The 22,778-nt window shown below is 36.9% G+C and overlaps 1 protein-coding gene across 12 annotated transcripts in view; it reads right to left on the bottom strand.

Moving 5' to 3' along the window:
• Positions 1-22,778, bottom strand: part of LDAH (lipid droplet associated hydrolase) — a 139,056-nt gene that overhangs the window by 90,132 nt on the left and 26,146 nt on the right. For all 12 annotated transcript variants that reach the window (XR_001715489.4, XR_008546189.2, XR_010149186.1 and 9 more), the window contains exons 3-4: positions 15,879-16,022; positions 486-655 (exon numbers count right to left, since the gene is read on the bottom strand). Coding sequence is in view for 6 of the 12 variants with exons in the window: in XM_001141731.7 (XP_001141731.2) it covers positions 486-655; positions 15,879-16,022 (314 nt within the window). In the remaining 6 variants the exon portion in view is untranslated. The remainder of the gene's footprint in view (positions 1-485; positions 656-15,878; positions 16,023-22,778) is intronic.

Genomic DNA, 22,778 nt, shown 5'->3' with positions numbered 1-22,778 from the left:
AGAATAGGTAAGAATCTGAACTTATGACTTAATAAAGATGTAGTGTTCCATAAAGACAGCTGTTTGCCTATCAGTGATGATGATGATGATACATTTCTTCCTTCTGAAAAAGGCAAGAATATTTACAAAATACCTTCCCACAAAAGACAGATTCTTGTCTAGGTCTTACCTAGTGACTGCTCTTAAATATTTCTTTATAAAAAACAGCAAGTAATGTGTAACATAAGAACTCCGATAACCCTAGATTCAAAGGCATTCTTTCAGAAACTTCCTATCTCCCTCAGCATTATTCTTTGAAACATTACGAACATACATTCACATAAGCCCATCGTAATATGGAGATAAGGATAAAGGCAGAAAGCAAATATCCCTCTCTCTGTTCTATTTATCAACTGAACAAGAGACAAAAGAACATAGGAAAGGTGAGGAGGATTTGTGCAGGCACACAGTCCAGCACCCACAGTTACCTCTGGAGACCTACTTACCGGGAGCTCAGGGACTCGCTTCAGCATCTGAAGTGTGAAATAGCTGCCTATCGAATGGCCAATGAGCACAAGTTTCATGTCCTTTGGCACATGAGTTCTCAGGAAAGCTAGTTTGTGCTCTATTTGTCCATTTAGTCCATAAATGTCCTTAATTTCTTGAGCGTTTGAATCTAAAAGCAAAAATATGAGCACATTTTCATTAAGTAAAAGTAATCACTGAAAAAAGATCAAGAAAAAGATAACAATCATGATAAAAAGCAGTTACCATTTATCGAAAGCCTACAGTGTGCCAGTGATAATATTAGGCATTCATTATATTAACTAATTTTCACAACAATTTTGGGAAGGAAACATTATAACCTTCACCTGATAGGTGAAAATCCCAATGCTCATAGATATTAGGTGACAGATTAATAGTCACAAACTTATTAAGTGGGAGAGGTGAGATTCAAATTCAGGTCTCCAAATCCTCAAAGTCCATGAACTTTCAATAATTCTGTGTATTACTGTTAGCTTAGGCCAGTGGTTCTCAAACTTGAGCATACATCAGAATCCCCTTAAAGGCTTGTTAAAACATATTGCTGGGCTCCACACCCCAGGGTTTCTGTTTCAGTAGGTCTAGGCTGGGGCCTGAGAAGTTGCATTTCCAAGTTTCCAGGAGATGTTGATGCACTGGGTCCCAGTACCACACATTGAGAACCAGCTGCTTAGGCTAATTTATATTACTAATAGACAACTAAGAAAGTCCATGACATGACTTAATTATTTTAGATAATCTTTATTTATTTAAAGAATCCAGACTGAAAAACTTAGGTAGAAATGTTAAAAACTGTCCCTTTTAAATAATCAGCAGTCCTGACCTGAAATATCCTCCCTCCCTGTCACAAATGAACTGCTCTTCTAGGTTCTTCAAGACCTAATTAAAACTTTACCTAGCTAATCCTCGAGAAAAATTAATGAGCTCTCTTCTGTGCTTAATCAGTACCTCTTTTATTACAGCACTTTATCAAACTTGCACATTGTCTGTTTGTATGTTTATTTCCTCTCTTAGGCTGTGAGTTCCTTGAAGGCAAGGTCCATCTTTTCATGTGTCCTGTGACTAGTACACAGCAAATGTTATGGCTGAATGAAAACTGGAACTGACTAGATGATCTCTGAGGATGCTGGCCACTCTAATATTCTACGAGTGTAGAAAACTTGAATAGGTTTTCCCTATGAACATATATATAACCCAATGACAGGGTGTAATATTTCAAAATATCACAAGACAGTCAACTGTTTCCTAAAATTTGAGTGACTGAACACTGAATTTCTTGCTCTCATGACTTGCAAGGCATTGATGGGAATTACAATCGGTATGGCTCATTCAAGAGGCACCCCAAACTCAGAAAAACTACTCTTCTGTTTTGTTTGTATATGGTTTTTTGTGTGTGTGTGTGTGCTCATCTCCCCTTTTAGTCTAAGTCCTGTTTATCCTACAAACTTGAAACAAGCGTTATCTCCTCTGAGAGACCTTTTTATGATTCATGATGTGAGGAGTAAAGTGGCTCTCTTTTCAGTTTCCACAACATCCTTGTTTATTTATCTCACTATACTACTCCTAATTCACTCCTACTTTACAATTCAGGTCTTGCTTATCACTGCTCCCCAAAGTCCAGCATACAGTTATTGAAAAGCTTTTTCTTGACTCAATGAGGCTTACTTCCCTATTTCCATAGTACTATTAATCTCCCAGGTTAAACATGTTATGCTCTCACTCTTTTTCCCAGGTCAGCTTACAATCCATTCTCCACTTAACAAGGAAGTTCAGCATGAAACAGAATTGGGAAGAGAGAGAATCTGGAACCTGACTTTGGTAGGACTTCTAATGGCTCCAAATCCACCTTTTTATGCACGAAATATTATATTTAGGTTTGAAGAGTTTATACCTTGCTTCTCTAATCACTCTACCCAAAAGTGATCATATCATTCTTTGATATAAAAAAAAACACAATAATGTTAATATTTGCATCCCAAGTTCTTTTTCAAAATATGCAGCATTTGGAAATATCCAAGTTTTCCTTCTGTTGGGACAGTAGGTGCAGTACAAAGATAAACAGGCTCTGGAGATGAGATACATCTGGGTTTAAATCTCAGCTCAGCATCTCCCTAACTGTGTGACTTGAGCAAATCCTTTAACCTAGGCTTCAGTTTCCTCATACACAAAACAGAGATAATAATGCTAGCCTCCAATGGCTGTTGTTTAAGTGTCTGGCATAAGCAGATAAATAAAAGCTATGATTGCCATCATTTCAATTCCTGTTATTTAAGTCCTCCTCCAAATATACACCAAGAACATTTACATGGTTAGAGCAAAGAAAATGGGCTAAATATTCTAAAATTTCACTGACATCATAAATAAGGTCCTAAAACATTGTATTTCAGATAAACTTTAAAGGACATTATAAATCAGAATATTTCAGAGGTAGATCTGGCTTTACCTCTGGGAACTACTCAGTAGATTTTCAAGAACACAGTACTTGTTAGTGTTTGCCAAAGTGGTAAGATTAATGGGGAAAGTACTTTCTAAAAATGAACAATGACTGAAAATTTAAATGTGCTATCTTTTAAAATTTATTTTTATTTATTTATTTTTAAGATGGAGTCTCACTCTGTCGCCCAGGCTGGAATGCAGTGGCACAATCTCAGCTCACTGCAACCTCCGCCTCCCAGGTTCAAGCAATTCTCATGACTCCCAAGTAGCTGGGATTACAGGCGTGCACCACCAGGCCTGGTGAATTTTTGTAGAGATGAGGTTTCACCATGTTGGCCAGGCTGGTCTCAAACTTCTGACCTCAGGTGATCCACCCACCTCGGCCTCCCGAAGTGCTGGGATTACAGGCGTAAGCCACCACTCCCAGCCTATCCTTTTTCATTTTACTAGTAAATAAAATTCTAGATATTATTTTACTAGCAGAAAATGAAAGGTTAAAAGACTATATACTTGATTATATATTTTCATTCCTATTATTTTAATAGTAATATATTCTGAGAAAATGCTAGAAATTATTAACTTACTCTCCAAAAAATGCAGGAAAAATTACATTCAATTGTATCAAAACCAGAAGAATGCTAATATGGAAATCATTTATAACATTCTTTCTATAAGGAAAATGTACTCCAAGTTATAATCAATGAAGCACATTTGGAACATAATCTGTTTCTAAATTGAGAACTGCCCGAATTGGTGGATGACAATCCAATCCACCATATTGTTACCAATAAATTGTGGGGGAAAGAAAGAGAGATCAGACTGTTATTGTATCTATGTAGAAAGAGGAAGACATAAGAAACTCCATTTTGTTCTGTACTAAGAAAAATTCTTCTGCCTTGAGATGCTGTTAATATGTAACCCCAGCCCCAATATCATATTGACAATTTTCTCTTAGAACCTGAGCCTATTTCTTAGACCCATCTCCATTAGATATCACTTCACAGCTCACCTAACGGTTCTAGAGTTTATTTCAAAAGGTACACACAACTTGTTCTGAAATAATTAGTAGAGAAATTAAATAATATCAGCACTTCGCATTAACTTTTTGTCTAATCGTTCAAATTTGCTGTTCCAGTTATTAAAGTTATTAAGCAGTCATTAAAATTGCTTTCAATTTTAAATTCCCTTACAGCCTCAGAACACAGATAAATCTGATGGTTATTATTTTCTTCATTTTACATGAACTGAATTGACTACTCTGACAGAAAACAGTGACTAATTGGCCCTTGGTATTATTGAAAGTACAGACATAAATAAAATATACTACCTTTGCCTTTCAGGAGATCATAATCTACTAACAGGAAACAGACATAGATAAAAACACAATTATTAAATGCCAAAGTTAAGTATCTCAAGCATTTGTGTGAGAAAAGAACACAGTTTATTGGATCACAATAGAAGGGTAATGGCCCTTTGATTCATAAAAAGTACTGTACCTTTTCCCACTCTACCCAAGATAAATAACTAGAAGATATTCTTTATTACATGTATATTACTATAAATGTATACATTTAACTATGTATCTGAATCCAAGCAAAACAGTTTAAATTTAACTACATATTTAACTGCCATTCATATATATATATATATGGCTATATACTGAATATAAATGTATAAGTTCAACTATTTATTTTCATACAAACAGTATTTATTGGTCATCTCTGACCATGGAACAGACAAGACTGGAGATTAGCACTACACATGCCTTTGGTAGGACTGAGTCTGCAGACAGTAACTACATCTCACACCAGAATTTGCTCAGCTACTAAACCCTTCCATCCTGCCCCCAGTCATTACTCCAAAGCTGTATCTTAATAACTAAACAACTTGCATGTAAAAATTGAAAGGCTAAGAATAATATTTCATATTTTAAAGAATTCTTTGATCAAGATGGAAATACAGTTTCCTTGTGAAGCATGTTCTCACCCATAAGTGGGAGGTGAACATTGAGAACACATGGACACAGAGAGGGGAACAACACGTACTAGGGCTGTTGAGGGGTGGGGGCGGTGAGGGGAGGGAACTTACAGGACAGGTCAATAGGTGCAGCAAACCACCATGGCACACATATACCTATGTAACAAACGTGTACATTCTGCTCATGTATGCCTTTTTTTTTTTAAGAAAAAATAAAATAAAAAGTTTCCTCCTTAATTTCTTTCAAATACACAAAAAAATCATATGTTGTTCACCATGCTATATATATATATAAATATATATAACTACAAATATAAAAAGAGACATGAAATATTTACTCTAAATTCATGATAGAACTAGAGATGGGATACAAAAAACAAACCTTTTTCTGTATTGTTTTATTTCACTTATTTTGTTAACAAAAAATATTTATGTAAATATGGCAATGTTAACTGTCAATTGTGAGTAACAGAATCTTTGATTGTTATATAACTCTATTTTGCTACGTTTTTAAAAATTTCTCAAAATAAATTTTAAAAAAAGAATGCATTGACATGCTGTTGTTCCTAGATATCTTACACCTATTTTGTAGGGAAAATCACCATTGATTTCTTTCTCACATGGAATACAGAAGCCCCCAAAGATGTTGTGGGTTCATACTGAATATCAGTGAATTGGCTCAATGAGAACTGTGGTCCCTAATTCTGTATGCTTACCTACTTCATCGATCCATAAGGCCTTCCTTTCACAGCTGTCCTGAGGTTACTAGGCTGAAGTGAGAGTACACTCTCATCAATCCCCAGCTCCCTCCCTAAGTATTCTGTAAGCTCCCTGTATCTAAACACTGGTACAACTCTGTTAGCTCTTAAAGTATGCATTACAGTGAGGGAGATGGGAGATAATTATTCTATTTAACACTGCTATCTTATTTAGAAAACAAATTTCAAAATTTGTAAACCCCAAGCATATGTTTTATAAAATAATTTTTAATTATTATTCTCCAAACGGTGAAAACCACAGTCATCAAATTATGCTTTCCACTTGACTAAAACCAATTATCTGCTAAGGACTTCAACAGTCCTTAGCAGGAAACAGCAGAGAGATTCAGCAAGGAGAATATAATGTTATAGACTTAGCAAACAATAAAAGAAAAAGGCATAAAAAGTGTGTTACTTTTTATTGTAAAGTGATATGTAAAGAAACATGGCTGTTACTTGGAAAAAGCCATGAGTTCTGTGGCTATGTGTGGTTATATGGAAAGGTGAAGCATAAGGTTAAAAAGGAAAGTTGGGTATAGATGAAGTAGGAAACTGAACTTCACACCAAGGAGTCTGGACTGGGTTCTGTGATCAATGAGAAGATACCTATAGATTGCCAAGAGAGGAGCGCACAATCTGGTCTGTGTTATGGACGTTAACTGCAATGCTCACTCTCCCTACTTCTGTCTGCCCTGGGACTCTTAACAATTTGCTTGATTCCTAACTTCTTCTCTTGCTCTGCACTTTGGTTTTTTGCTCTTCTGACCCACAGATTTACGTGCTTTCATTTCTAGGGACTGTGAGCCCTGAGAGTTGATTGATTGGTTGTTCCTGCCTTGGGCTCATCCAGTCATTCCATCTTACCTCCTTGTTGCCCTGCCACTCCCAGTCCTGGCAAGAGAAAGCTCCACTGGGTTTTCTCTCTTTCTTCCTATTTGGGGGACTGCAGTGAGAGTAGTTTATTGTTTCTTTGGATAAGCATGACTCAAATTCATCATTAGTTGCAAGATTGTGTAACTTTTTTAGGTAATGTTTTTATCTGCTAATACGAAACCAGCGTGATTTCTAGCTTTCATTTCATACTTTCTAAACAATGACTTGAAATAGTTGATAATGAATTTCCCATCATGTATGCTGACTCTATAGCAAATCAAATCCAGAAAACAGTTTATACTCCTAACTCCTCAAATTTTCTTTTCACACTTTTTTTTCCCCTCGAATCATCCCCTTCTGACATTGGTGAACATCTGTTCTTCCAATTATATTCAACTTATGATTGTGATAATGTGGTCTACTAGAATATTATTTCCAACTGTTCATAATTTTAACATGTGCTAATATGAAGCAAAACATACTTTCAACATTTGATGTGTGGTAATAGCTTATGCCCTTTTTCTCAATGATTACATATTTTTCACGCCATTATTTTGCATGCCAGAAAATCAGTACCTTAGGACAATCTTGGACAGCAAATAATATATCTGTGTTGCCTATCCAAAGCCACTCTAGCATACATTTGCAAACATAACCTCCCATGTGTACAACAGATGAGAGCAGAACTGTTCTAGCTGAATGGGGGGCTGGTCCAGAGCCCTACTTAGCCTTCACAGAACTTTTGAGCTACTCAGATACAGAAAGTCACAAACCTAAAAGGTGGAGACTGGCAAGCAATTCTAACTCTTTGTATACCCTTGTAGCATGACAGTTAATAACCTAGTAGGTTGTCAATAAGTCCTTGATGATAATGAGTTGCCCTCTCACCCTCTCCAGAAACCACAGCTTCCTTTGGCGCTATGGTGGCCCTTTGGGCTAATGCCTCTAGATGGCACTATTCTCATTAGGTAGCAAAGAACCCAGACTAATTACTAAGTTATTAACTCAATAGTACACAAGCAGGCCAAGTAGAGATAAACATATTCAAAGTAAAGTTATAAATAATAAGATGTCAATTTAAAATAAGAATTAAAGCTGTTTCCTAAAAATTCAGACACATGACAGATATTTTCTACTGGTTTTCCGTATCAGTGTTTATTGTGAACATCTAGGGCAGTGGTTCTGAAAATGTGGTCCCAGGACCAGCAGCACCAATATTACCTGGGAACTTGTTAGAAATGCAAATTCTCAGGTCCCACCCCAGATCTACTAAATCAACAACTCAGAGGTAGCCACCTGTGTTTTAATAAACCCTCCAGGTGATTTTGATGCATGCCAAAGTTTGAGAACACCTGATCAAGGGTGATCCTCTGAGTCTGTTTTCAACTTTCAAAGTCGCCATTCATGTTCTCTTCAAATGTTCGCTTCTGTCTATAGTATGACTTAAGATAGCTCACTTGATCATGACCATATCCTTTTAATGTGATGTTGAATTCAGTTTGCTGGTATTCTGTTGAGAATTTTTGCATGTATGTCCCTCAAGGATATTGACCTATACTTTTCTTGTTTTGTCCTTATTCAGCTTTGGTGGTTTAATTTCTTTAACAGATACAGTCTATTCCGATCATCTATTTTTCCTTGTGTGAGTTTTGGGAGCTTGTATCTTTCAATAAATTGGTCCATTTTATCTAAGTTAAGTTTATGGTCCTTTTATTATCTAAGAGATCAGCAGCAATGAATCTTCTTTTCTTTCTGAATACTTGTAATTTGTGTCTTCTCTTTCTCCCCCCTTGGTTAGCCTGGCTACAGGTTTATTAATTTTATTAGTCTTTTAAATAACTAGCTTTTGGTTTGTTGATTTTTTTCTAATAATTTCTTGTTTTCAACTTCATTGATTTGTGTTCCCATTTTTGTCATCTTTTCTTCTCTTTGCTTTAGGCTTAAATTGTTCTTTCTCTAGTGTCCTAAGGCAGAAACTTAGGTAATTGACTTTATATCTTCCTTCTTTTCTAATACATGCAGTCAATGCTATAAATTTCCTTCTAAGCACTAGTTTTGCTATATCCTACAAATTTTTATAAGTTGTATTTCCACTTTTATTTTGTTCAAAGTATTTTTATGTTACCCTTCAGACTTCACTGACCCATGTGTTATTTAAAAGTGTGTTGTTTAACTTCTAAATATATTGGGATTTCCTAGCTATGTTTCTGTTGTTGATTTCTAGTTTAATTCCACTGTGGTCTAAGAGCATACCTTGTATAATTTATACTCTTTTAAGTTTCTTAAGGTATGTTTTATGGCCCGGAATATAGTCTATCTTGGTGAATGCTCCATGTGTGCTTGAGAAGAGTATGTTGTTAGATGAAGTAGTCTATAAATGTCAATTAAATAAAGTTGACTGAAGGTGCAATTCAGTTCAACTATATCTTTACTGCCTTTCTGTTTGCTGGATCTATTAATTACAGAAAAAGGATTGCTGATGTTTCCACTTATAATAGTGCAGTCTATCAGTTTTGCCTCCTGCATTCTGACCTTTGTTGTTAGGTACATATTTGTTAAGGATTGTTATGTTTCCTTGAAGAACTGGTTCTATTATCATTATGTAATGCTCCTCTTTATCCCTGACATTTTCCTTTTTCTGAAGCCTGCTTTGTCCAAAATTAAAATAGCTACTCCAGCTTTCTTTTGAATAGTGCTACCATGGTATATCTCTGTATATCCCTTTACTTGCAACATATCTGTGCCTTTATATTTAAAGTTTTTGTTTGTTTGTTTTAAACTGTTTATTTGTTTGTTTTAAAGACAAGATCTCACTCTGTCGCCCAGACTGGAGTGCAGTGGCATGATCTCGGCTCACTGCAGCCTCAACCTCCCGAGTTCAAGTGATCTGCCCACCTCAGCCTCCTGAGTAGGCTGAACCACAGGTGTGTGCCAGCACGCCTGACTAATTTTTGTATTTTTCTGTAGAGATGGAGTTTCACCATGTTGCCCAGGCTGGTCTCAAACTCCTGGGCTCAAGCAATCTGTTGACCTCGACCTCCCAAAGTGCTGGAATTACGGGCGTGTATAACTGTGCCTGGTCCTAAAGTGGTTTCTTGTAGACAACATATAGTTGGATCTCCCCCTACCACTCCAACAATCTGTGTATTTTAATTGGTATATTTAGACCATTCACATTTAAAGGGATTACTGAGGCTGGGCATGGTGGCTCATGCCTGTAATCCCAGCACTTTAGGAGGCCAGGGCAGGTAGATCACTTGAGCCCAGGAGTTCAAGACTAGCCCAGGCAACATAGCAAAACCCTGTCCCTATAAAAAATATAAAAATTAGCCAGGCATGCTGGCACACACTTGTGGTCTCAGCTACTCAGGAGGCTGAGGTGGGAATGATCACTTAAGCCTGGGAGTTTCAGGCTACAGTTAGTCTCGTTGGCACCACTGAACTCCAGCCTGGGTGACAGAGTGAGACTGTGTCTCTAAATAAATAAATAAAGTGATTACTGATATAGTTGAATTAATAGCTATCATATTTATAAATGTTTCTTCTTTGTTATACTTGTTCTTTCTTTTTAAAATCCGACTCTCTATTCCTAGCTTTAATTGAGCATTTTAAATGATCTAACATTCTCTCTTCTTCTCATGATAATTATACTTATTAAAAAAATTTTTTTTTGGCTGGGCACAGTGGCTCATGCCTGTAATCCCAGCACTTTGGGAAGCTGAGGCGGGCAGATCGCTTGAGCCCAGGAGTTCCAAGACCAGCCTGGGCAATATGGTGAAACCCTGCATCTACTAAAAATCCAAAAATTAGCCAGGTGTAGTGGCACACGTCTGTAGTCCCAGCTACTTGGGAGGCTGAGGTGGGAGGATCACCTGAGCCTGGCAGGTTGAGGCTGCAGTGGGCCAAGACTGTACCAATGTACTCCAGCCTGGGCGAGAGAGTGAGACCCTGTCTCAAAAAAAAAAAAAAAAACAAGTTCATCTGAAGTAACACTATACCACTTCACCTTTAGTCCAGGTATGTTACAACTGAGTATTCCCAATTCCTCTCTTCCATCCCTTATAACATGATTGACATTCATTTCATTTATCCATGTTGTAATTACTCAACATACTGTTACTTTTATTACTTTGAATAAACAGCTATCTACCAGATCAATTTGGAACAAGAAAAATAAACTTTTTAAACCTTTATTCCTTCTCCGATGCTCTTCTTTATACAGATTTGAGTTTCTAATCTCTGTCGCTTTCCCTTCCCCTAAAGAACTTCTTTTAATATTTCTTGCATAGGATGTTTCCAGCAATTAATTTCCTCAGCTGCTGTTGGTCTGAAAAAGTCTTTCTTTCTCCTTTACTTTTGAAGGATGATTTCACTAGATAGAGAAATCCAGGTAAGTGTTATTTTTCATTTGACACTAAATATTTCACTCCATTCTCCTCTTTGTTGAATGATTTCTGACAAGAAGTTCCCTGTAATTCTCATCTTCGTTCTTCTACAGGTAAGGCACTTTTTCCTCTGCCTATTTTCAAGATTTTGTCTTTGGCTTTCTGCAACTTAAGAATGACATATGTAGGTGTAGAGCCTTAGTATTGATCCTGCTTAGTGTGCTCTGAGATTCCTAGACCTGTGTTTTGTCATCTGGCATTAAGTACTTCAACTCTTATCTTCTCCATTTTCTCTTTCTTCTTGATCTGGTATTCCAATTATGCATATGTTACACCTTTTGAAATTGTCCCACAACTCTTGGATGTGCTGTACTTTTATAAATTATTTTTTTCTCTTTGCATTTCAGTTAGGAAAGTTTCTATTAACCTATTTTTCCAGCCCACTGATTTTTTCCTCAGCTGCATCCAGCCTGCTGGTGAGTCCATCAAAGGCATTTTTCATTTTTGTTACGGTGTTTTCTAATATTTCCTTTTGATTCTTTCTTAAGAGTTCCCTACTGTCTGCTTGCATTACCCGTCTGTTCTTGCATGCTACTTCTTCCATTAGAGTTCTCAACGTAGTAATCATGGTTACTTTAAATTCCCGATCTGATATTTCTAAAATTCGTAATAAGTATATATCTGACTCTGGTTCTGATGCTTGCTTTGTCTCTTCAGACTGTTTTTTCTTGCCTTTTACAATGCCTTCTAATTTTACTTTTTGCTTAAAGCTGGACATGATGTATTGAGTAATAGGAATGAGGTAAATAGACCTTTTATGTGAGGCTATATGTTAATGCGGCTAGAAGCTGGGCTATACTTTTTTTGTTTGTTTGTTTTTTAAGATAGGGTCTCACTCTGTCACCCAGGCTGGAGTGCAGTGGCACTATCTCGGCTCACTGCAACCTCTGCCTCCCGGGTTCAAGCAATTCTCCTGCCTCAACCTCCCGAGTAGCTGGGAGTACAGGCTTGCACCACCATGCCCGGCTAATTTTTGTATTTTTAGTAGAGATGGGGTTTCATCACGTTGGCTAGGCTGGTCAAGCACTCCTAACCTCAAGCGATCCGCTCGCCTCAGCCTCCCAAAGTGCTGGGATTACAGGCATGAGCCACCACGCCTGGCCAGGGCTATGCTTAATGTTTTCTGTAGCTACAGGTATCAGAAACTTCAGTTTCCTTTAATGTTCTTGTTTTTTTTTCCTCCATTGCCTTTGGTTTTCCCTAAGAACTCCTTCTTAAATAGAGTTTGTGTCTTGTAGCTCCTACAGTTATAATGAACTATTATTAAGGTAGAGGCCTGTAGACATGGTGGTAAAATGAGGAGGGAAGCATCCTATAATGTAATGATTAAACCTCAGTCTTTCAGTGGGCCTGAATGCCTGTGCTGTGATCTTCGAACGTTTTTGTCATCTTTTTTTCTCCTCCAGCATGTGAGACAGGAAGGCTAGGGGAAGATGGAGTTGGCTAACTGCCCTTCCCCCAGGTTGGATAAAGCTCTGGAACTCTTTTTCCCTTGGAAAGTAAGCCATGTTATTGAGAATATTCTGGACATACTGCAAAATGCTTACTTCTCTTCCACTCCTAACAAAAAACCATAGGGGACATTTCTCAAATTTTCATAAAAGAACCTGATAAGGTTCCTAGAAGTAATACCTATGAAAGTGAAGAAGTCCCCCAAGAATAGGCTTGCAGAAGTTTGTTACTCTTAAAATAGTCTGTACTTTACCCTCAGCAATTCATCAAAATCACCATTTATGTATTCTACACTTATGTAGTGTATTCTACATAAATGGCACTAGTGTCTTCTACAATCTTCATTGTATTTCCTTGTCTCTCTAGATTTTAGGTGACAATTTGTCCTGTGACCTCAATTCTCTGAAAGGTCTAAGAAAAATGATTTTTAGTTTTGTTCAGCTTTTTTCTTTTCTTTTTTTCTTTCTTTTTTGAGACACAGTGTCACTATGTCACCTAGGCTGGAGTGCAGTGGCACAATCTTGGCTCACTGCAACCTCTGCCTCCAAGGTTCAAGCAATTCTCATGTCTCAGTCTCCCGAGTAGCTGGGATTATAGGCAAGCACCACCACGCCTGGCTAACTTTTGTACTTTTAGTAGAGATGCAGTTTTGCCATGTTGGCCAAGCTGGTCTCAAATTCCTGGTCTCACATGATCCACCTGCCTTGGCCTCCCAAAGTGCTGGGATTACAGGCATGAGACACCACACTTAGCCTCAGCTTTTTTCTTATTGCGAGGAGAGAAGTGACAAATTCCAAGTTCTACATGTCAGAGCTGAAACTGGAAGTCCACTATTTATTTAAAAAAAAATTCTATGCTAAATATTTTCTTAATGTATAACATATGCCAAATACAAGTTTTGAACAGGTAATAATCAAATAAATGTTGAAAAAAAATACCCTGAAAATCTAAATGTAACTATTTCACTAACATTTAAGATACACACTTCATCACGATATTGTCATAGGGGAAAAAGCACTAAAAATATGGTCCCTGGTGCTGCTATTCCTAGATGCTTACTTCAGCCTAGAAAATATCTGAGCTATTACACAAAGTATTATTCACTGAAAAATCTCATCTCTTAGTGCCAAGGTGCTAACGTTTGTTAGGCTTTAGGCTGAAAATGTTTAAGCATAATTAAACCATTATGAAGTTTTAGTATTTCTTTTCAACCTTTAACTTATAGGACACTGATTTTTTATTTTCTTATTCAGTTTTCCATACTAAATTGTTTAATAAGCACATATAACTTTTTAATCTAAAAATACAATAAAGGAAGGTAATCCATTTTGAAAATAAATAGAAAATTATACAACATACTCCCTGCAGCTAAACAGTCGGTTGCAAAATACAAGGTTAACAATTAGATAAAACTAGATAAATTGATACTGTTTATCTGACGTGCAACATTTACACAAATTAATAACAGATTAGTAAACTAATGTTTTTCAGAAAGTATTCAGAGGAGTTCACATATGCAGCCATATTTATTGCCACCACATTCAAATTTTAAAATAGAAACAAAAAATTGTATCTGATATGAGGATCAGAGGCTGAGGTCAGAGAATACAATTAAAAATAAATATAATCAAAACTAGCCTTCAAAGAGTACAGGCTTTTGTATGTTCAACCTTGTACATCAACGTCTAAAAGAATCATGCATATATAATAACGAAGACTATAGATGTAAAATGTAACTTTATTGTAAAATATCTTTAAAACTGAGAAGCTCAATAAGCACAAAAAGATGCTCATACCACCAGAGAGACGTACAAGAACCAGAAGCAAACTGGGCAATGAAGTCACAGCCACCTCGATCTCACCTCAAATTAACTAAAGGAAACCCCCTAGGACAAAACGCTCTCGAATGGAATGCCTATAGAGCATTCCAATTGTTACACCTTTTGAAATTGTCCCTCAACTCTTGGATATGCTGTACTTTTATAAAGTTATGTTTATGTTTCATAAACTTATATTTAAGTTATATTTTCTCTCATTTTTTATTTTTTGGAACAGTGAACATGCTAGAATTCTCACAGATTTAAAGGAGGTAGTTTGCATCTCCATGGTATTACTTCTTCCATTTAGAAACCTTCCAGCATGGAGTCCTGGCTCTCTCTCCAGCTCTCAAAGTCCCTCTCAAACTGGCCCTGCTTAGCAGTAACATCGCTACTAAATCTTGCTCCCTTCTGTGCTACTCCTTCTGTCTGTTGTACCTCTGCACCCACCTCCATGCCCTAAATCCAAATTTTATTCAATTGTGAAAACCAGTTGTAATGGTCTGAATGCTTATATGGCCCCCAAATCCATAGGTGAAACCCTATGCCCAAATGCTATTAAGAGGTGGAGGGGGGTCTTTGGGAAGTAATTAGGATTAGATGGGGTCATGAGGGTAGAGCCCACTAGAGTCCCAAGAGGGCTTGCCTCCTGTGTCCACCATGAGAGGACAGCAAGAATGCCACTTGTGAATAGGGAAGTAGGTTTTCATCAGACATCGAATCTGCAAGTGCAGACTGGACTGGACGTCCAGTCTCAAGAAACTAGGAGAAATCAATTTCCATTTTTAAAAGCTACTTAGTCTATGGTATTTTGCTATAGCAGCCCAAACTGACTAAGATACATGCCTACTCCACAAAGTCTCTCCTAACCCACACTGTGTTTTCTCCTTTGTTTACCCCTTAGGTGTCTATATGATTAGCAGGCCACGGTTTATCACTTAATTATTCTCTAAATATGAGAGGAAAAGCTTCTTTAAAGTAAAGAACATGGTTTATAAAAGGGGTTCCCAACCCCTGTCTGTGGCCTGTCAGGAACCCAGCCACACAGATGAAGGTGTGCGACGGGCGAGTGAGCATTACCGCCTCAGCTCTGCCTCCTGTCAGATCAGCGGCAGCACTGGATTCTCATAGGAGTACCCTATTGTGAACTGTGCATGCCAGATCTAGGTTGCACACCTGATAATCTGAGGTGGAACAGTTTCATCCCGAAACCATCCACCCCTCCCCAGTCTGTGGAAAAATGGTCTTCCACAAAACTGGTTCCCAGAGGCCAAAATGGTTGGGGACTGCTTTTTCCCCACCATTCCTCCTAGAAAAACCCTGGAAAAATAATACATGATCAAAAAACACACAGTTGATTACTAATTGGCAAACAAAGAAGGCAAGTCATAGATTGTTTTATCTACCCATATTCTTACAGAAAATTACCTGAAGAGTTAAAATGTCTCTAAAAATCCTAAGTTTACCAAAATATGGCACCATGGGCCTAATGCTACAAGCAGAGGTTTCCACTGGTGTAACTCTTAACCTTAGCAAGCTTGCTAGAAACATGACCCTCCACTCACTCTAAAGGAAAGTAGCTATTAACAAGGACATACCCTCTGATGTTGTAAGAATCTTCTTGTCTTTGGGAGCCACCGCATGCCCAGCATGACTGATAGTCCAAACTGGAAAGCGTCTGTTTGTCAAAGAGTATAAAGCCTTTGCAAATGGCACATAAAAGGCAGAAAAACCTGGGTTACCTAAGAAAAGAAACACAGACCTTAGATTAATCAAAGTAATAAACAGGCATAAGATGACACGCAGGCTAGAAAAGATGGGTCTGTTTTTTTCACACTTTCCTCTGAATTCTTCAGAGTACCCAAGAGAGATTATCTTCAAACTTCCATTAAAATCACAGCAGTACCCTATTTAAACACCCTTCAGTGTCTTCCAGATAAAGTCATCTGGAAGAAGTCTAAAATCAGTAATACTGCATATAAGGCACTTCAAGATTTGGTCATGCTCAGTTAACAAGATGCATGAAAACCAGAAAAACAAGCCAGCCAAAATAGTGTAAGAAGCATGCACAGGGAGAGCTTTAAGGAGTCTACTGTTTCCTTGTCACTTATCACTAGCACTTATAATTGTAAACAGGTGTACAGCTTGATCTTTTGGGGAAACAAACGTCTACAAGTACATGTAGATTTTTCTTATGTGTGTACAGAAGGTATTTTTGACATGAGTTTGCTATAAAGAAACAATAAATAAACGATCTTTTTAAAAACATTCAATCTGATAGATCTGTAGGGGGGAAATTACAACGAAATGGGATTTTCATCTTGTAATCATCATCTATATAAAGTCTTCACAGCTACTAGTCCATTTCCATCAATATCTATTTCTCTGATCAGTTTATCTATTTCTTCATGTTGTTAGGCTTTCTGGTCTCTGCAATTACATGACATGGCTCTGGAGCACTGATGTAAATAACCACTGTCATCCTTGTCGAATTTCACTGATTTCTACTCCATTTTTATATCTTTCAGTTTGCTAGATAAGCAGTGTAGTAAAGTGGTTAAGAGCATAGACTCTGAAGCCAGACTACCTGGGTTGGAATCTTGGCTTTGCCACTTACCATCTGTGTGAGCTTTGGCCAAGCTATTTAACCTCCCTCTGCCTTGGTTTCCTCATCCACAAAATGTGTAATAATGGTACTACCTCATTTGAAGACTAAGTGAATCAATATACAAAGCATTGTAACACTGCCTGAAACACAGCAAGTATTATATAAATGTTAGGTATTCAAACTTGTACAACAACGTCTAGCTATAACGGTAATATACAATGGCCGTAGTATCCATATTATTTTGCTTCTGTTGCATTCTGACCTAGTGACCCAAGTTCCAAATTCCTTTTTGTGATGGTGCTTTTGGCTTCTTTGTCAAATAGGATGAAAACTTCCTCAAATGCAGAAATATATTCTTTGGTCAGTTTATTGGCCACTGTATAGCTAAGGAAGAAAGAAGGGAGGAAGGGCATACCAGCACAGGGGCTATAACATCTATGGAAGCTGTGGGTGGCACTGTTTCATGTTTTATGCATTTAAGTCTTCAGTAAGTTTAGAATTTTTTTTAGTATAAAATACTAAGTAGCAATCCAACTTTTTTCCAAGTGACTGGCCAATTGTTCCAAGACCATTTATTATATAATCCATTCTTTCTGCATTGATTTGAAATATCTTCAGACCCAATACTACATTTTTACATTCACTTGCTAATTCCGATACCAAATAATTCAGTTTATTTTTCCTTTTCTCCTCTGCCAGGACCATACTGTCTTAATTACTACATTTTTTTTTTAAATGTTAACCAGTAGGGCAAATCCCTTCCCTTTTTCTTTTTCTAAATTTTCTAGGCTGTTCTCATAAACTTTAGGGTTATTTTCACTAGTTTCAATTCTTAAAAATCTCTTTGGGATTGTGACTAAAATTTCATCTCATTAATATATTACTTTACAAAAATTTTATATTTTTATATTACTGAGTATAACCTTCTAGGAATATGTTATACCTCATATTCACATGTCTTACATTGCTCATAGATTTCTTCATATGGCTAGAAAATAATAATAGCTAATATTTTTAGGTACTATAACTTACTACATGCCAGGCAGTGTTTAGGTGCTTTACATATATTATTTAATTATCATATGAGGTAGCACTATCATTACTTCCATTTTATGGATGAGGAAACTGAGTACAGAGAGGTTAAATAACTTAGCCAACATCACATATATGGTAAGCGCTAAATAAATATTTGATGACTGAAAGTATATACAAAAGAAAATCATAATACTGAATTTTTAAAAAACATCAGTAATCCGGTGTAGGATCTTCTGCCTTCCTTGTTTTAGTTAGTCTTATAATATCTCTATAAAGTAGTTGGCATTTTCATTAGAAATAACGAATGGATAGCCACTTGCACAAAACTTGGCACATGGTAGGGGCTGAATAAATGGCAGCTATTAATACCACAGCTATTATAACAATTAAAAACTGGTGTAACATTAAGGAGACACCAAAGATAACCCCATGATTTAGATGTAAGTTACAATGACACGATATATGAAAAACAGTGAGTACTAGATAATGAATACTTAATGCATGCAGGCATTAAAACCTAGATGATGGGTTGACAGGTGCAGCAAACCACCATGGCACATGTATACCTATGTAACAAACGTGCACATTCTGCACATGTATCCCAGAACTTAACATATTTTTTTAAATGAGGAAGAATAAATAAATAAATAAAACAAAGTTTTCTCCCTATCTCTGGGATTAAGTCTGAGTTCTTAAGCTTTCTGATCCACAATTTTATCATCATCAAGTAAATGATGATGCCAGTTACTTATGTTCATTAATTCTATTCAGAATTACAGCTTCTTTTAGCCCTCAATTATTTATTGAGCACTTACTGTATGAAAGTCACTATGTCAGGCAAAAGACAGATGAGGGCCTTTTTGGAATTTATGTACTAGTGGGAGAATATACAACACATAACTAAATAGGTGAGATAAAGAGTGTGAGAACTCCTATAAAAGGAATAAACAGGGTCACATGATAGAGAAGGGAAGAGAATAGAGTGAAAAAAAGGTCTGAGGAGGTGACATTTAGCTAAGACCCCAAAATGGCAAGAAATAAGCCTTGTGAAAATTTGAGGGAAGAGAATAAATACTAAGGAGGGAGAAGGCCCTCAAGAAATAAAGATCTTAGCTCTTGAAGAGCTAATTCAAAGGCCCTCAAGAAATAAAGATCTTAGCTCTTGAAGAAATGGAAGACAGTCCATAATCCTTGGTTCTTCCCTTTGCATCTAATCTATCAGTGTGGCTAAAGCATAACAAGAGATATCAAATCTTGTATGAGATCAGGTTGAAGAGGAAGAGAAATACAATCATGTGATACCTTTTGGGCCATGATAAGTAATTTGGCTTTTAATCTAAGTAACATTAAAAGAGATTGAGCAGGGTTAAGGCATAATCAGATTTAAATTTTAAAAAAGTTTTCTATCTTAAAAGAGTAATTAGGAAAAATATGAAAATTTTCATAGCAATACATTTAGCAACTTAGATAAAATAGACAAACTTTTAGAAAGACAGAAACTATCAAAGTTCACTCAAGAAGAAACAGATAACCTAAATAGCCCTAAATTGATTGGATTAATTAGAATTTAAGTTAAAAATCTTCCCACAAAGAAAATCCAGGCCCACACAGCTTCGCTGGTGAATTCTATCAAACATTTAAGGAAGAAAAATGCCCAGTGTATAAAAACTCTTTCAGAAAATAGAAGAGAAATGTATTAGTCTGTTTTCATGCTGCTGATAAAGACATACCCGAAACTGGGCAACTCACACACAAAAAAGAGGTTTCATGGACTCACAGTTCCACATGGCTGAGGACACTTCACAATCATGGTGGAAGGCAAGGAGTAGCAAGTCACATCTTACATGGATGGCAGCAGGCAAAAAGAAAGGGAGTGTGCACAGGGGAACTCCTCTTTATAAAACCATCAGATTTCATGAGACTTATTCACTATCACAAGAACAGCATGAGAAAGACCTGCCCCCGTGATTCAATTACCTCCCACTGAGCCCCTCCCACAACACGTGGAAATTGTGGGAGTTACAATTCAAGAAGAGATTTGGGTGGGGACACAGCCAAACCATATCAAGAAAGAAATATATTCTAACTCATTCTATGAGGCCAGCATCACCCTCATACCAAAACCACATAAAGACATTGCAAAAAGAAAAAGAAAAAACTACAGACCACTATACCTCGTGAACAAAGATGGAAAAATTCTAAACAAAATTTTAGCAAACTGAGTCCATCAAAATGTTAAAAGCATAATACATCATGACCAAGTGGGATTTATCACAGGAATGCTGGATTGGTTTAACATTCAAAAATTAACATCATCCACCACATTAACCAACTGTAAAAGAAAAACCATACGATCCTCAACAGATGCAGAAAAAAATGGAAGTTTTATCCTGTCAGAAATATACTTAACATTGTAGCATGTATAACGTACCAAACTTGAAAGTTTAACTTCTTTAAAAGTAGCCATCACTTGCTATAGTTCTCTGTATCCAGTGGCACCAAGCAGCACTAGATTGGGTACATGGCACTCACATACAATAAATCCTTTCAAACTGAACGCATAGCAAGTAACACAAAGGTCTAACTTATAACAGAGACAGAAGTGGAAAATGCAATGCAAAATGCTTAAATACCATTGCATACAGTACTTCATACTTCACCACTTAAACCTCCTTGTTAAGAAACCACAAAGAAAATTAAAAGGCCTACACTTATGCAACTAAAAAAGACACACACACGGAGGGGTATGGGAGAGGTCCAGGTGTAAGGATGTTGGAAAACATTCCAATGCAGACATGCAAGTAAAATATTTAATCAAAAGTTTACATCAAAATGTGTTATAAACACACATTGAACAGGCTCATAACAGTCAAATCAGTCAAATACCCATGCAATGTATAACAGAAGTTGTAGTGATCATCTCTAGGCCCTGACTGCTAATAAACTCCAACTATACAATGCTGCAAGTATAGACTTATACCTTCCAGTTAATTTTGTAGGGAGAGGAACGAAAACTGCCACATATCAAGTTAATATGGCACAGTATCTATATAATAGGTTGCCATGTAGACAGACCTATTGGACTCATTCATGGAGCCTTATCTGCTATATCTCCAACCACTGTGCTCACAGCACTTGATACTTCACATGATTCTGTTATCTCCATATGACCTCCTAAGAATTATGATTCAGTGTACTCTATGGTGAGTTCTCAATCTGATTCCCTTTGTTCATTTCACTAGTTAAAGAAAGTCCAAGGACAATGTTACTTTACAGAAATCCAAGATCTAAGGTTCATCGGAAAAAATGAAACTAAATTAAAAGTTCTTCAATCTGTGGATTCTGATCAAAAAAGGAACACAGTAAAAATTCTTACAAATGCAAAAAAAAAAAAAAAGAAAAGAAAATGATATTACATCCATTAAACATCAGACTACAAAAAAGAAAAGAAAACTCACAATTATCATTACTAACTTAGAAGTGAAGAATTAATTTTGCTAGCTGCAAAAGCAATGTGATTTAAAATGAAATGTTATGTCAGTCTATCAGAGATGGACATAACATGGTGTCCATAGTGGCTTCACAATCCTTGAAATACTGTTATCCTGATTATTCCCACAGTGTAAATAGATTAGCTCCCCCGAAACCTGCCCCCCCCCCCCCCCCCCACACACACACAAAATACAATTCTAAATCCCACAAACTAATGAGCAGGGCAAACATAAAAGAACACTAGGAAATGAAATATGATCTGAAAATGTCAAAGCACTATAAACAATGAGACTATCAAACTACAAATGTTTTATGCTTCCCTCCATTCTCAGTGTCTTCACTGAATACTCCCTTTATCTCCTCACCATATCTGAAATCTGGCTCTCCCCTGTAATGGGCTCTCTTCCTTTCAATCCTCTTCAGCAGAGGCCTCAGTCACTCTTCTCTAACACCACATATAACTCAATGAGAGCAAAGACTTAATGCAACACAGTATTCCTAGCACCTGGGATAAAAGAGTGAGGGAATAAATACTATCTCCAGGTGGGGAAGTGGGTGGGTTTTCTGTCCCACTTACTATTTCACCTCACTATTACAACAACCTCTTCTTCTTTAAGACTCAAGCCATCTATTTCCATCTATCAACTTTTTAGTCACTCACACATTCTCTGAAAGCCTTGACCCTTAAATGACAGTTTCACTTGTCATGTCATGTCAGGACATTTCAAAATCCAGTTGGACTGACTGAGCCAAAAACTTTGTCCCATAATTCATTATTATGATGAAATCCAAAGAACTTCACCTACATTAAACTTAAGCAATTCATTCCCATGACTATACCCTGGATCAGATATGAGTATCACAGTTCCCTGCAGGGCTTGTTAAAACACTGATTGCCCAACCCCCAGACTTTCTGGTTCAGAAGGTCAGGGATAGAGCTCAGGAACTGCATTTTTAAAGTTCTCAAGCAATACTTCTGATCCTGACACCAACTTTAAGAACCACAGGCCTAGTATCTTTTCATGAGCTGGAAATGATTAGCATTCAAAACATGGTCTCAACTCTCAACAGAAAAAACAGTAGTCAGGAAGCAGGAGACTTCACTTCCCTCTGATACGCCTTTATACTTTTCCATTTTAGTAACCAATTTCACCTCCTCCTTTCTAGCCTTAGAAGGATATCCCTTCTCGAGTTTAAGATAATGTTTCTACTTATTTTCTCTATCCTATGCTATAAGCTATTCCAAATGTCTGCTCCATCAAACAGCACTTGCCATGCCTATAATTTCAAACTCTCCTTCACTACTGGAAAAGTACATGTATTTTTATGTTAATAGATGCTGAACGGACTGACTTCCACAGAG

This window comes from Pan troglodytes, chromosome 12 (genome assembly GCF_028858775.2).
Source record: "Pan troglodytes isolate AG18354 chromosome 12, NHGRI_mPanTro3-v2.0_pri, whole genome shotgun sequence".
NCBI classification, from domain to species: domain Eukaryota; kingdom Metazoa; phylum Chordata; class Mammalia; order Primates; family Hominidae; genus Pan; species Pan troglodytes.
The sequence above is the reverse complement of the archived record's forward strand: the minus strand, read 5'-3'. Positions and strand labels throughout refer to the sequence as shown.